Genomic DNA, 15,233 nt, shown 5'->3' with positions numbered 1-15,233 from the left:
TTCAGTTTATTAGTTCTGATACATAAACTTTATACAAAATATTGATTATATATATAACTGCAAATATATTTTTAAAAATCATAGTCCTCTTTTGCTCAAAATACACATATACCATCTTGACTCAGCCAATTGTTTCTCTCTTTTTTTTTTTTTTTAGAGTTATTTTTTACTTACTTGAAAGGTAGAGTTATAGAGGGAGAGAGAAAGCGGGAGAGAGAGAAAGATCTTCCATCCAGTGGTTTACTCCCCAAACAGCCACAACAGTCAGGACTGGGCCAGGCCAAAGCCAGGAGCTAGGAGCTTCATCCAGGTCTCCCACATGGGTGCAAGGGCCAAAGCTCTTGATCTGTCTTCCCCTGCTTTCCCAGACGCCTTAGCAGGGAGCTGGATCAGAAGTGGAGCCAGCCGGGTCTCAAACTGGCACCCATATGGGTTGCTGGCACTGCAGGCAGAGGCTTAACCTACTACACCACAATGCTGGCCCTGTTTTTCTCTTTCATATTTCCAGTGTACAGTTGTCTAGAGAGACCAGTTGCTGCTCTAAAGGCATGAAGTAGAGTTGTAAACTGCTGTAACGAAGGACCATGTTTTATTCTATAGCATCAGAAAATTACAAAATGGAGCAGTTTAGTGTGCGTTCAGTTGCAAATTATGTGACATGAAGAATGACTAGAAAAAGCATCTGAGGAAGGGAACGTTGAATTGATGCTGTTAAATGCTCATGTGAAAGTTGAGCTGAAGTTTCAAGAAAGGCTAGGTTATAGACATTCTAAGTCTGTTTTTCTTTTCATTTTTTCCCCAAGTCATTGTAAAATTAATTGGAAAGTTGATGTAAGGGAGATAAGTCACTTACTTGCTGGAATGTTCTGGAATATTTTCTTCCAGTCTTAGCTCTATATTTGTCTTGTTAACACAGAGGGAATCATAGTACATGTACTGGTTTATGTCTTTTTTTTTTTTTTCTGTACATAACGTTATTTCAAAAGCATTTTCCAAGTGTCTCTTTGGCTTCCCAGCCACCCTTTGATGTTTTACAGAATGGATGCACCTTAATTTACTTAGCCATTCCTCTTTGACCATTTATTTGTACTTTTCATTAGTATAAGTAGTATTTTGAATGCTCTTTTTATGCATAAGCTCTTTACATAGTTTAGATTTTTTTCCCTTGTTTGCTTCTCAATATAGTATAACTGAATGATTGGGAATGAACTTATTTTTTAGTTTTTATTTGTCTTCAAAATAATGCCAATGTATATACCCAACAAACTATGAAGGATACCCCATATCTTTAAGAATATTTGGTATTTTCATTTTAAAATAAGTGTGTCAAATGCTATTTTAAAAATGGGCCAAAAATGGTATTACTTTGTGCAATTTTCTTCCATGTTTACTAGTGGTATTTTCTCATGTACATAGTATCTATTCATATTCTTGGATTTTCTAAATTTCATATACCAAGTGATTTATGTATGCTTTTTTGAACTCAAATGTTTCTTTCAACCCAGGCACCAACATTTCGGTTTTTATGATCTGTGGTAGAATTTAAAACATTCTGCTTCTTCCTGTTTTCTTATATCTAGGAAGTTGTGCTATATATCATAGAGTTTAAAAATTGAACAACTTAGTATAGATACTGTAATAGAGCACTTTGGGGTTACAAAGGTGAAGCATTTATCCCAAACCAGGGCAGAGACCATTTAGCAAAGGCTGTGTTAACTCATGATCATTTCACCTTTGTTTTTGTGTTTCATGTACATAGTATCTATTCATATCCTTAAATTTTCTAATTTTCATGTACCAAGTGATTTGTAGATGCTTTCTTGAACTGAAATGTTTATTTCTGCCTGGTCACCAGTGTTCTTGTTTTATGATCTGTGGGAGATCATAGGTTATGCTCCAGCTTGCAGATGTACCGTGCCTTATTCAGTCACTCCCTTGTGGAAGTATAGGTTCTTTACTGGTTTCACTTCTGTAAGCAACATACATATTTAATAATAATAATGCATATATCTGATTATTTTGTCAAGTTAAATTCCTAGAAATGGCACCATTATATTATGGTATATGAGTATATTTGACATTCTTCTTACACAACATTAAATAACTTTCCAGAAAGTATATACTCCTAGTTAGTGTTTCAGAGTTCCTTTTTTTTCTCTGTACTCTTGTCAGCATTATTATTTCTAAGTATTGGCAAATACAGTAAGTGAATGTAGTAGCTTACTGTTGTTTTAAGATCAAACTTTTTATGTGTTTATTGGCCCTTTTATTTTCTTTTGAGATTATGTTCCTGTTTTGTACTCATTTATTAGAAAATGGGGGATGTTAATCTGGCTCTTCTTCGAGTATTAATAGTTTTACCTCAGGAATTTTTTTTTACTTAATTTTTTATTTCTCTTTTACTGTATTTGTCATTCACCTTATGAATGATTTTAACCATCTCTACTATTAAAACACATGATTATCTCAAGATTTAATAAGTCAGTGTTGGAGTGGGAAGTTAAATGTTACTTTTCCTTTCCTACTTTCTTCTTCTAGAAAGCATAGAAAATTTAAATTTTGTGATATTGTGGCTAAGAAGTATTCTCAAAGACATTTTAAAGAGAAACATCAGTATAGGTTTTCATTTTTTATTTATCAATTTTTTTCTTTTCATTTCTACCTTTCCCTCCACTCCAACTCCCAAACCCTTAGGTATGAAGCTCTCTTTCCATTAGTGTTGTCGTGTTTGATGTTTGTCTGGATACACATGGAACAAGAAACCCTACAACAATCTGGTATTTCATGTAAAAAGAAGGTAGCTCGTCAAAGTCATTGTTGCATTTATCTGACTGTTAAAATAATTTCTATGCTATAAGGAAGTGACAATGTTATTTCACAAAAAAGTTCTTTCTACTTTTAAATCTGAAGGTTTAAGAAATCTTGGCATTAATAATTCAGTTAATTTGTGTGGAAATTTTCACTTATCACAGAAAGGTTTTTTTGTTGTTGTTGTTTTGTTTTTGTTTTTGTTTTTGTTTTATTTGAAAGGCAGAGAGAGAGATCATCCATCCAACAGTTTAATCACCAAATGTCCACAATAACCAGGGTGAGGCCAGGCCAAAGCCAGGAGCCCAGCACTCAATCTGGGTCTTCCACATAGGTAGCGTGGACTCAAGTATTTTAGCCATCATCTGCTGATTCTCAGGGTGCACATTAACAGGAGCCTATACTAGAAGCAGAGAAGAACTGGAGCCAGGCACTCTAAAATTGGATATGGGTGTCTCAGGTGCTACTTAAACACTGTGCCACATGCTCACCCAGGGGAAAAAAAAAAAACAATTTTATTGTTTTATAGGCAATGTGTAGGATGGACTTCCATAGTGGTTACATGAGAATCAGTTATATTTTAAAAAGCATCAGTGACAAGGAAGGAATATAGGTGGAAACAGTGCTCTGGATCTTATTTTCCTGTTTTCACATGCACTGTTTCCTTCCCTCAGTTAATTTTAATCAGAAATTTTTAATGTTATGATGTGAGTTTATGAATTAGAACATAGTGACAATTAAGTTCCCATTGCTATTCTCTTTCTACTCATACTCATCCAAAATGCTTATTCTTTCATCTTACTGATTGTGACCTAAGTCCCAATCTTAGACTGTTTATGCAACACAGTATATTTGAAACTGGCTAAAAGCCAACCAACTTTTAAGGACATCTTTACCATGCTGAGCTAGAGAGTTAAGGTGATGTCTCTTACCTCTTTTAGAACTGAAAGCAATTCTGAGAAGCTAGTCGTAGAATATTTATAATTTTATTGAGGTCAGGTAAAATGAAAATTGCAGAAAATATCTTCATAGTTGTTCTATCCTTAACTGGCTTCAGTTGAGTTATTCAGAGAAATTGATAATTTAGTGTAATTAATTTTAATAAAGAAACTTTATGAAGTGTGTTGAATAATTCTGGTTTTTAACTTTCAGTCTTGAAATATTAAAATTATACATGAAAAGCAGTTTTGATCAGATTCACATAAATGGTCAAAAACTGTCTTTATTGGCTGGCATTGTGGTGCAATAAGTTAGGCCACCTGTAATGCCAGCATTCCATATGAGCACGGGTTTGAGGACTAGCTGCCCCACTTCCAATCCAGCTCCCTGCTAATGTGCTTGGGAAGGTGGTAGAAGATGGCCCAACTGCTGGGCCCCTGCCACCCATGTGGGAGACCCTTATTAGTTCTAGGCTTCTGGCTTCTGGCTTCAGCCTGGCCCAGCCCTGGCTGTTGTGGCCATTTGGGGGATGAACCAGAACATGGAAGATCTCAAGCTCTCTCTCCACCCCTGTCTCTGTAACTCTTTCAAGTAAGTAAAATAGAAGTCTTTTTTTAAAAAGCTGTCTTTAATATTAAACATTTCAGCAATCTAAAGGTCATTTGCCACTTTTTAGGTACCATTTTTTTTTTTTAAGATTTATTTATTTAGTTGAAAGAGTTACAGAGTGAGAAGGAGAGAAGGAGAGACAGAGAGAGATCTTCCATCCACTGGTTCACTCCCCAGATGGCCACAACAGCCAGGCCTGGGACAGGCCGAAACCAGGAACCAGGAGCTTCTTCCCCAACTCCCACCTGGGTGGCAGGAGCTCAGATACTTGGGCCATCTTCTGCTGCTTTCCCAGACCACCAGTAGAGAGCAGCATCAGAAGTGGAGCAGCAGTACATGAAGCAGCACCCATATGGGATACCAGCATTTTAGGCTGTGGCTTTACTTGCTATACCACAACTCCAGCTCCTAGATACATTTTTAAACCGTAAGCAAATCTGCCTTTTTTCTAGAAGAGTATTATTAAACATCCCAAGGATTTACTGGATAATTACATGGGATGGAGTAGGGAAAGTCTTCCTTTAAATTCACCTTTCTTGGGAGTGTGAGGAGTAAGCAGGGGCATCTTGTTTTTGAATGGCTTTCAGTCTTTTTTTGTAGAAAGAAAATTCCTTTTTTTTTTTTAAGATTTATTTATTTATTTGAAAGAGTTACCGAGAGACCGAGGCTGAGAGAGAGAGAGAGAGAGAGAGATCTTTCATCCTTTGGTTCACCCCCTAGATGGCCGCAAGGGCCAAAGCTGCACCCATCCGAAGCCAGGAGCCAGGAGCTTTTTCCATGTCTCCCATGCGGGTGCAGAGGCCCAAGGACTTGAGCCATCTTGTACTGCTTTCCCAGGCCACAGCAGAGAACTGGATGGGAAGTGGAGCAGCTGGGACTTGAACTGGTACCCAGATGGGATGCCAGCACTGCAGGCGGTGGCCTTACCCACCACACCACAGCACCAGCCCCAAATTTCTTTTTTTTTTAAGATTTATTTTTATTTATTTGAAAGGCAGAGTTACAGAGAGGGAGAAAGAGGTCTTCCATCCGCTGATTCACTCCCCAAATGGCCGTAACAGTCAGGGCAGAGCCCGGCTGAAGGGAGCCAGGAAGCCAGGAGCTTTATCCAGTTTCCCACATGAGTACAGTGGCTCAAGCACTTGAGTCATCCTCCACTGGTTTCCCAGGCACATTAGCAGGGAGCTGGATTGGAAGTGGGGCAGCCAAGACTAGAACTGGCACCCATATGGTATGCTGGCACTGCACATGGAGGCATTTAAACTGCTATGCCACAGCACTGGCCCCAGAAAGAAAATTTCTCTGCAAATGTAATTAACAGAAAATGAAAGGAACAGAAGAATAGTTAATTCTGCCATGCCTTTTAGTGTCATACCATACCTGGGGTAAAGATCAAGACTGAAAGGGAAGAATTATACAGAGATCTAAAAATGAGGCATTTATGTAGGATAAAAGCCCAGTTCTCACTTTTATTAAACATAAACTAACACTACAATGCTGTTCAGTATGGTATTAGCAACATATTTTACCTTCCAGCAGATTTTATTAAATTAATGAAGCTATAAAGACTTATTATGGTTTTTTTTTTTTTTTAAGTCAGCACAGAGTATGTTTCTGGCCACAGTAATTCAGCCATCATAAGTTTGCCTGTGACTGTAGAAGTGGTCAAGTGATATTATGCATTAATATATTCCTTCTTTATCTTCCAGCTCACCAATATTCAGTTCTCCTATACCATGGATATAACTCAGTTTCGACAGCTTTACTTGGATGACATCCGTAGGGCCTTTTTCCTTGTATCCTTTTATGGAAATTGTTTTAAAGAGCTACAAACTCCCATTTAATGGAGTAAGAGGACATGGAAGGTGTTCTTGCTGTCGCTTCATAGTGGTACTACCCAGAGTCGTTTAACACCTTTTCAGCCATAGTTTTCTCTTATAGTTCCCATTTATTTTTATTTTTAAGATTTATTTATTTTATTTGAAAGAGTTACACAGAGAGAGAAGGAGAGGCAGAGAGAGAGAGTCTTCTATCCACTGATTCACTCCCCAATTGGCCGCGACGGCCGGAGCTGCACCGACCCGAAGCCAGGATCCAGGAGCTTCCTCCGAGTCTTCCCACAAGGGTACAGGGACCCAAAGACTTGGGCCATCTTCTACTGCTTCCCAGGCCACAGCAGAGAGCTAGATTGGAAGTGGAGCCATTGGGACTTGAACCAGCATCCATATGGGGTGCTGGCACTGTAGGCAGTGGCTTTACCTGCTGTGCCACAGCACCAGTGCTTTGTAGTCCCTATTTGAAAAAGAAATTTTCAGTATAGAAAAGTATAAAGAATTATGTGAACAAGTCTGTGTGTATCCCTACCATTCAAGATATCAACAGTTAATATTTTATCAAGATGCACAAATTTGTGATATAACATTACAGCTAAACTAAAGTTTCCTTTCAACTCTCTAATCTCCCTCACCCTAAAAGAAACCTCTTTTATGAGTTTGTATCTTTTTATGTGTATTTTCTACTAATCTTTTGTTATACAACATCTTGTCTCACAAAGGTTTTTGGATCACACCAGAGGCAATATTTTGTAACTTTTTAACTAGATGTTTGAAAGGCAGAGTATAGCAGAGTAAAGCCTCACTTTGTTTTTTGTTTGTTTGTTTTAAATTTTTTTTTGATAGGCAGAGTTAGACAGTGAGAGAGAGAGAAAGGTCTTCCTTCCGTTGGTTCACCCCTAGCCGCACCAGTCCAAAGCCAGGAGCCAGGTGCTTCCTCCTGTTCTCCCATGTGGGTGTAGGGCCCAAGCACTTGGGCCATCCTCTACTGCCTTCTCGGGCCACAGCAGAGAGCTGGACCGGAAGAGGAGCAACTGGGACTAGAACCTGGGGTACCGGCGCCGCAGGCGGAGGATTAGCCAAGTGAGCCGTGGCGCCGGCCTAAAGCCTCACTTTGAGAAGGCTGACTAGCCAGCTTCAGTAAATTCTAGGGAGTTGTTCCCTTTTTAAATTTAATGTTTTGCAGCATTATTGAAACATAATTGATAAGTAAAGTTGTGTATATTTAAGATGCACAACCTGGTGTTTTGTTGTATTTATACGTTGTACAGTGATCACCACACTCAAGTTAATTAACATATACATTGCCCAACATAGTTACTGTTTTCTTTGTTCCTCTTTTTTTTTAATGGTAAGAACACTTAAGATTAATTCTCTTAGCAAATTTCCAGTATATAATACAGTATATTCACTGCAGTCACTATACTGTACATGTGTTCCACAAACTTTATTTATCCTAGATTACACTTTGACCAGCATCTCCCCATTTCTCCTTCATCTCAGCCCCTGACCACTGGCAGTCTACAATAGGTTAATCATCTCTACTTCTTACCTTGGTCCTTAATTTTTTTCTCTTTCACTTCACAGATTCTTTTCATTCAGTCAGTAATAACAGAACACATTTCCCCTGGAACCCTGCATCCCCCTAAATTGTAATTTCACTTTGTCCCTTCTATTTACCATCAGACATCTTGACAAAATAATCTATATTTGCTACCATTATTTCCTCCCCATTTATTAACTGTATCCACAAGCCTAGAACAGTGCCTGTCGCATAGCAGTCCTCTGTCAGTGTTTGTTTAATGTCTCTTCTGAGTTGTTTTCTCACCTATGTGCAGGGGCTTATTGATCATGCAATCCAGTCTATTAATTTGACTGTGCTGTAACAGTCAACTCTTACCGACTTTCAATAAACTAACCGCTAAGCTTCTGTCACACCGATTCACTGGTTTTTGATTATGTCATTTGTTTTCCCCATGTTTCTTTGCCTTAAAATGTCTCTCATGTTCTTCTATATATTATCAAAATCTTAGTCACTATGTGAGTATTTGAAAATTGTTTGTTATTCTTAGTGCCTAACTCTGACTTATACTAGACAACAAAAGTTGATTGATTAGATAATTGGTTGAACGAATGGATACTCGCATAATTTAAGGCCCAATTCACCAACTCAGATGCCACCTTTTCATTGAAAGTCGTCATGATTCTTACTTCCCCTTCTATATTTCTCTGTCATATGTCTCTGTGTGTGTGTCTATAAAACTAAAGTGAGCCACATTTATCAAACCTTTTCAATGGGCTAGTCACTGTTTTAAATACTTTACTAACAGTAACTTTTTAGATACCAACAGGATTAATATTTACTCTTTATTACTCTACTAATATATATGTAAACTTTTTTTTTTTTTTTGACAAGTAGAGTTAGACAGCGAGAAAGAAAGAGAGAAAGGTCTTCCTTCCATTGGTTCCCCCCAAATGGCTGCTACGGCTGGCTTGCTGCGCTGATCTGAAGCCAGGAGCCAGGAGCTTCCTCCTGGTCTCCCATGCGGGTGCAGGGCCCAAGCACTTGGGCCATCCTCCACTGCACTCCCAGGCTACAGCAGAGAGCTGGACTTGAAGAAGAGCAACCAGGACAGAACCGGCACCCCAACTGGGACTAGAACCCGGGGTACCGGCGCAGGCAGAGAATTAGCCTAGTGAGCTGCGGCGCCAGCCAAATGTAAACTTAAGAAATGTAAAAAGCATGTTCAAAATTTTAAAAGATGAAATCTTGTTTATTTCTGGGACTCTCAAGGAGTGTAGCATGTTTCACATGTAGCGGGCACACAGCAATCATAGATGAACTGAAATCGCCTTTCCCCTGAAATGTCTTTCATATGTATGAGGTCTGCATTCTTTTGAAAAATCATTAGCAGCCAACTACAGATAGAGTCCAACTCACTCATATTAGGGGAGAGAAAAATAACTTTCCCAAAGAAGTAGTGATGACCAAGTGAGGTTGACCTCTTGGGCCTCATAGTTGCATCATTAGTCTGGTTCTTTGAAAATGCATTCACAAGAAGATAGGATGGAATGGTCATTTGAAACAATTCATGATGATTAAGTAAAAAAAAAAGCTACTTATCCTCATGATAAAAAAGAAATTTGTATTAATTCTTATTTTTTACATTTCCTTAACTTTACATAGGTTTTCTTCTTAGTGACAGCATTTTTTGGAACTGGAAATATAGCTTCTATTAACAGGTAATTTTAAATGAAAATTACGGAGTCAGCGCTGTAGTGTAGTGTGTGAATCTGCCACCTGCAGGATGGCAGCCCATATGGGTACCCAGCAAATCCCAGCTGTTCCGCTTCTCATCCAACTCCCTGCTAATGTGCCTGGGGAGGCAGTGGAAGATGGCCTAAGTACTTGGGCCCCTGCCAGCCATTTGGGAGACACAGAAGAAGCTCCTGGATCCTGGATCCTGGATCCTGGCTTCAGGCTGGCCCAGTCTTGGCCATTGCAGCCATTTGGGGAGTGAACCAGAGAATGGAAGGATGGAAGATCTCTCCCTCTTTTTTTCCATTTTAAAGATTTATTTGTCTGTAGAGTTACAGAGAGACAGAGGCAGAGAGAGAGGGAGAGAGAGAAAGATCTTCCATCTGCTGGTTCACTCCCCAAATGGCCACAATGGCCAGAGCTGTGCCGATCCAAAGCCAGGAGTCAGGAGTTTCTTCCAGGTCTCCCATGCAGATGCAGGGGCCCAAAGACTTGGGCCATCTTCTACTGCTTTGCCAGGCCACTGCAGAGAGCTAGATTGGAATTGGAGCAGCTGGGACTTGAACTGGTGCCCATATGGGATGCCGGCACTGCAGGCAGCAGCTTTACCTGCTACACCACAGTGCCAGCCCCAGGAAGATTCTCTCTTTCTCTCTCTCTCTCTCTCTCCCCCTCTGCCTTTCAAATAAATAGACAAATCTTTAAAAATAAATAAGTGAAATTTTAAAAAATGAAAATTGCATATATAAAACCAAAAAATAACATAAATTGGAACCTCTATTGCTGTACTTTGTTGAATTATGTGGTTTGGAGATTGATGTATATTAGTACATACAAGTTTACCTCATTCATTTTAGTTGCTTCATAATATTGCTTGATACAACACATGCTTTTGTTTTAGTATAAGTAGATTTGAGAATTCATTTAAGCATCTATTCAGCAGAACATTCTTTTAAAGTTACAATGTGAATTCTAAATCCCTTTTCTTTTTGTTATGATTATCTAGCTTTGAACTTGCCTCTGTCTATTGCTTTCTGACTGTGTTTAGTCCATTCATGATGGGAGCCCTGATGATGTGGAAGGTTAGTTTTCCTATGTTACTATATTTATTAAGCTATTGGTTGATTAAAATTATGAAGTCATGATGATAACATTAAAATTAGAAAGTCCCTGTGACAATTAAATGGTAATGGAAGGGAAATGCCTTTCAGACTTTGATACTGGAACCACTGCTAAACTGGAGGTAGAGTCTTTTAGCCTGTACTCCAAAATACGGTTAGTCTTTGTGCTTTACTCTTTTAAAAAATTATTTCTTTATTTGTTAGTTTTCATTTCATTTGAAAGTAAGAGGGAGAAAGAGATCTTTTGGCTGGTTCTCTACCCAAACACCTGCAATAGCTGAGGCCAGGCCAGGCCAACATAAGGAGCCTGCAGTTCATTCTGGGTCTCCCACCTGGGTGGCAGGACACAACCACCTGAGTTTTTACCTCCTGCCTTCTAAGATACACACCAGTAGGAGGCTGAGGTTGAAAGTAGAGCCAGGACTTAAACCAGGCGCTCTGATATGGGATGTTTGTGTCCCAAGTTGCATCTTGACCACTTTGCCAAACACACCCATTGCTTCACACTTACTTAGCCTGTTTTACTTCAAAAGAGTAAAGGGTTCCATGTTTGACTCAGAAAATCCTACTAGGCATGATTTAGCCTGTGGGGAAGCCGTGATCAAAGCTGCAGGGCTGGTATAGATCCCAGAGTTCCCTGAACTCATGTTCTCCACCCATGAGACTGCCAGCCTGTTCCCTGTCGTCCTTTCTCATGATCTATGTACCTGGAATTAATGTAGTCTTTCAACAAACACAAAGGTACTTCCAAAAGTTTATAGAAAATGGAATTTTAAAAAAATGGAATTGAAAGATAAATTTATTTTGAGGACTTGAACTTCATGTGTCACTGAGTGCTGTGTGCAGTAATATACTGGGCACCAGCTGGGTTCTGACAGTACAAAGATTTTGATATATTCTCACTTTTCCTGGGGTTCAAACTCTCAGGTGAAATAATGTTTATGTTCTTTTCTAGAGTCATTAAGCTTCTGTTTGTCCCTCTACCAAATTTTTTATACCTTAGTACCTGGCACATTTTGTGTAGTTAGCATACATTTGTTTAAATGTAGCAACTAATACCTGCCTAAAATCTATTTACCTAATGTTAAGATCACATAAATAATAATTGCTAAAGGTATGTGTTTTCTTAGTAGCATTAATATCTACTTTCTTTACTGCACTAATACAAATGTATGTTTGTTATTGCACTAATACAAATGTATGTTAAAAAGCTGTTCAACAGTTTTTCATGTTCCATTCTCTGTTGAATTATTTTAAAACATTATTTCCTAAATTTACATTCACATTTTTTAAGTGGTGGTTATTCTTTTCTCAGTTCATTTAATACCGTTGACCATGAATTAAAAGCAAGAATAAAAGAAAGGAAAACAAAGATCGAATTAGAATTTGAGCTCTTTAAAATTCATTATAATTCAGAAAAGCTTTAAAGATGACTGTGGCTAATGGGTCCAGCGTGAGAGCTCTCCTGAACTTGAACTTACTTCATTCTTATGTCCTTCATTTGAAAGAGAGTCTTATGAAGGCTTGAACACTTATTTCTTTTTCATATCTCGCCCCCCACCTCTTTTTAGATATTATTTAAAAATTAGTCATTGGAAAGTAAGACCTCAAAATATTAATAGTGTTTGCTTTGTTATGGGTTTTTAGCCAGTATAAATTCATTATTTTTTTTCAAATTTATTATAATGAGTATAACCAGAAATAAGTTAATATTTTAAAATAAAACAATGATACGCAGTGATAAAGCAACCAAGTCATGCTTATAGTGTTAGAGTTTGAAATAACCAAATAAGTTAAAGGATCTGTGAACCAATTTACCAGGCTACATGATTTACTTGATAATTACATCCTATGTCTTTCACAACTTGAAATCCTTTGAACATCGTCATTAATTACTAGAATTAATTAGACAGATTCAAATTTGTGATCATCTTTTATTTGGAATTTGAATTGATGTTCTCTCTTATACTACATATATTATTAATGTAAGCTTTTAAATTTGTTTCATCATTGTTCTTTGTGTTATGTTTTTGTTTCAGTGTTTGTTCTTTCCTAGTTTATATAAAAGTTATTTGAGAAATGGAAAATATTTCTACTAAATGAAATATTTATTTCAAAAAGTATTCCAATGGTTCCTTTACCCATGGCATCATTTGTTCTTTTAAACAGATTCTGATCCCCTTTGTGCTTGTGATGTGTGCTTTTGAAGCAGTACAATTAACGACTCAGCTGTCATCAAAAAGGTAAGGTGAATTAGTTTAAGAAGCATTCAATTTGCTCAATTTTAGGAAATGAGAATACACAGTTGAAGATATTTCATGTGATTGCTATTAAGACATTAAAACATTGTTTATTATAAAAGTGAGAAATATTTCACCCTATTACTCAGAGTTCAGTTGTCATTAAAGGAAATTAGTTGATTAGAGCTTCTAGCAGACAAAGAATGCTTTCTTGGCAATAAAATGTTATTAGAATATTACTCAAGCTAATGAAGAGCCTCTGTAGAAAATAGTAAAACACAAATGTTAAATTAGTATAGTTAATTACTTGGTTTAGATTTAACTATGCTTATAAAGTACAAGGAATAGAGTCCTAACTTTTGGCTTATTTCTTACATGTGTTAGACAAATTTTTAATACTTTTAATGTACATGGCTTGAAATTAACTTTTCTAAAAATGTCAGTAATGTACTGAGTTTCTTGATCTTGATTTCTACAAGTTTGACAATTGGAAAGTATTCTTTTGCACTTTTGAGAAATTTCTTAAATAAGCATTTAAGACTGGAAGAGAAGAGGTCAATTCAACCATTGGATTTTTTTAACCAACAAAATTGCTTCATCAGCACAGAGACTCTGTGAAAAATACTTGATATAAATATGAAGCTTAACAGTTTTTATTATTCTTTAATCAAGCTGACATATTCAATGCTTGAAAGAAATAACTGATAATTAGCATAAATTTGCATGTTCTTGATGAGTTTGGGCTAGTTCTGGGTTTAGCATATTATTGTATACATGTTACAATTTCTTGAAAAGTTTTTCTCCTGAAGAATAGTAGAAAGCATATTTCTGATTTTTATTTAGTATATGTATATACTGTATATTATTACAGGATATTTACATGAATTGAATATTAAAGCATTTACATTTTGTCAGTGTCACATAAAAAATAGTTACTTAGATGCAATAAAAAACTGTTGAGGGGTAGACATTTGGCACAGCAATTCAGACATCCATATTCTCTATGGGTTGGAATCTGTCTCTGCTCTCAATTCCACTTTCCCCCTAATGTACATCCTGGGAGGCAGCGGGTGGTAGCTCAAGTACTCAGGTCCCTACCTCCCAAATGAGAGGCCCAGATTGAGTTCTGGGCTTCTGTTTTCAGCCTGGCCCAACCCTGTCTCTTGGAATTTGGGGAGTGAATCAGCACATGAGAGATCTATGTATATCTGTGTGTGTGTGTGTGTCTGCCTTTCAAATAAATTTTTTAAATATTAGGAAAAGAAACTGATGAGTGGTATATTTTTATTGGTAAATAAACTTTTTAAAAAAGATTTTAATTTTAAATAATAATAAGAGGGGCTTGCATTGTGGCACAGCCAGTTAAGCTGCCTTTTCTGATGCCAGGATCCCATATGAGTGCTGATTTGAGTTGGCTACTCCACTTCCCATTCAGCTTCTTGCTAATGCGCCTGGGAACGCAGTAGAAGATGGTGCAAGGACTTGAGGCCCTGCCACCCACACGGGTGACCTGGGTGGAGTTCTAGGCTCCTGGCTTCAGCCTGGCTCAATTCTGGACATTGCAGTCATCAATCATTTGGATGGATGCTTCTCTCTCTCTCTCTCTGTAACTCTTTCAAATAAGTAAATAAATCTTTAGAAAAAAGTGAGTTGGACACTTTGAGAACTAGAAGGTTTATCAAAGCATATGTGGGTGCAGCTAAATTCACAATAGCTAATATATGGGATCAACCCAGATGTCCATTGACCAATGACTGGATAAAGAAAATGTGATAATGGAATACTACTCAGCTGTAAAAAATAATGAATTCCTGTATTTTGCAACAAAGTGTATGCAACTGGAAACCATTATAATTAGTGAAATAAACCAACCCCAAAAAGACAAATATCATATATTTTCTCTGATCTGAGGTCACTAATAAAGTACCAAAAAATGTAATATATATATGAGTGAAATTGACATTTTGAGATTTGATTATTGTTTAAAGCCCTTGTCTCTACTATTGAGGAACAGTGTTTTTTTTTTTTCTTATATTTGTTGAATTCTTTACTTTACTTTATGAAGGGTTAAGCTTATGTTTATAAAATAAACTGAAAGTATATCATTATAAGAATTGAAAGAATAAGAAAGGAAAGAGGAGGGAGGGTGGGAGTGGGAGGGCAGCAGGGAGGGAGGGAGCGAAGTATCACTATGCTCCTAAATCTGTATATATGAAATACATGAAATTTGTTCACCTTATATAATTTAAAAAAGAAAGAAGTGTTTATGTGTGTGTTAGACATATACTTGTTTGTGTGTGTGTGTGAGCATATAGTGATTCTTCCTGGAGACTAGAGCAATGAAAAACTAGACACAAAGGAAGAGAACTAAAGAAAATTTAGCAAAACTGGGATTTTATTAGTCTTTCTTTTGGCCTTAAAAGTC

At 37.3% G+C, this 15,233-nt stretch overlaps 1 protein-coding gene across 6 annotated transcripts in view; it reads left to right on the top strand.

Annotated features, from left to right (window-relative positions):
* PIGN (phosphatidylinositol glycan anchor biosynthesis class N) overlaps nucleotides 1–15,233 on the top strand; it is a 149,091-nt gene that overhangs the window by 92,651 nt on the left and 41,207 nt on the right. For all 6 annotated transcript variants that reach the window (XR_009866831.1, XM_062201765.1, XM_062201763.1 and 3 more), the window contains 5 exons: nucleotides 2,695–2,797; nucleotides 6,066–6,152; nucleotides 9,376–9,431; nucleotides 10,454–10,529; nucleotides 12,738–12,811. Coding sequence is in view for 5 of the 6 variants with exons in the window: in XM_062201765.1 (XP_062057749.1) it covers nucleotides 2,695–2,797; nucleotides 6,066–6,152; nucleotides 9,376–9,431; nucleotides 10,454–10,529; nucleotides 12,738–12,811 (396 nt within the window). In the remaining variant the exon portion in view is untranslated. The remainder of the gene's footprint in view (nucleotides 1–2,694; nucleotides 2,798–6,065; nucleotides 6,153–9,375; nucleotides 9,432–10,453; nucleotides 10,530–12,737; nucleotides 12,812–15,233) is intronic.

This window comes from Lepus europaeus, chromosome 9, assembly GCF_033115175.1.
Source record: "Lepus europaeus isolate LE1 chromosome 9, mLepTim1.pri, whole genome shotgun sequence".
NCBI classification, from domain to species: Eukaryota; Metazoa; Chordata; class Mammalia; order Lagomorpha; family Leporidae; genus Lepus; species Lepus europaeus.
The sequence above is the reverse complement of the archived record's forward strand: the minus strand, read 5'-3'. Positions and strand labels throughout refer to the sequence as shown.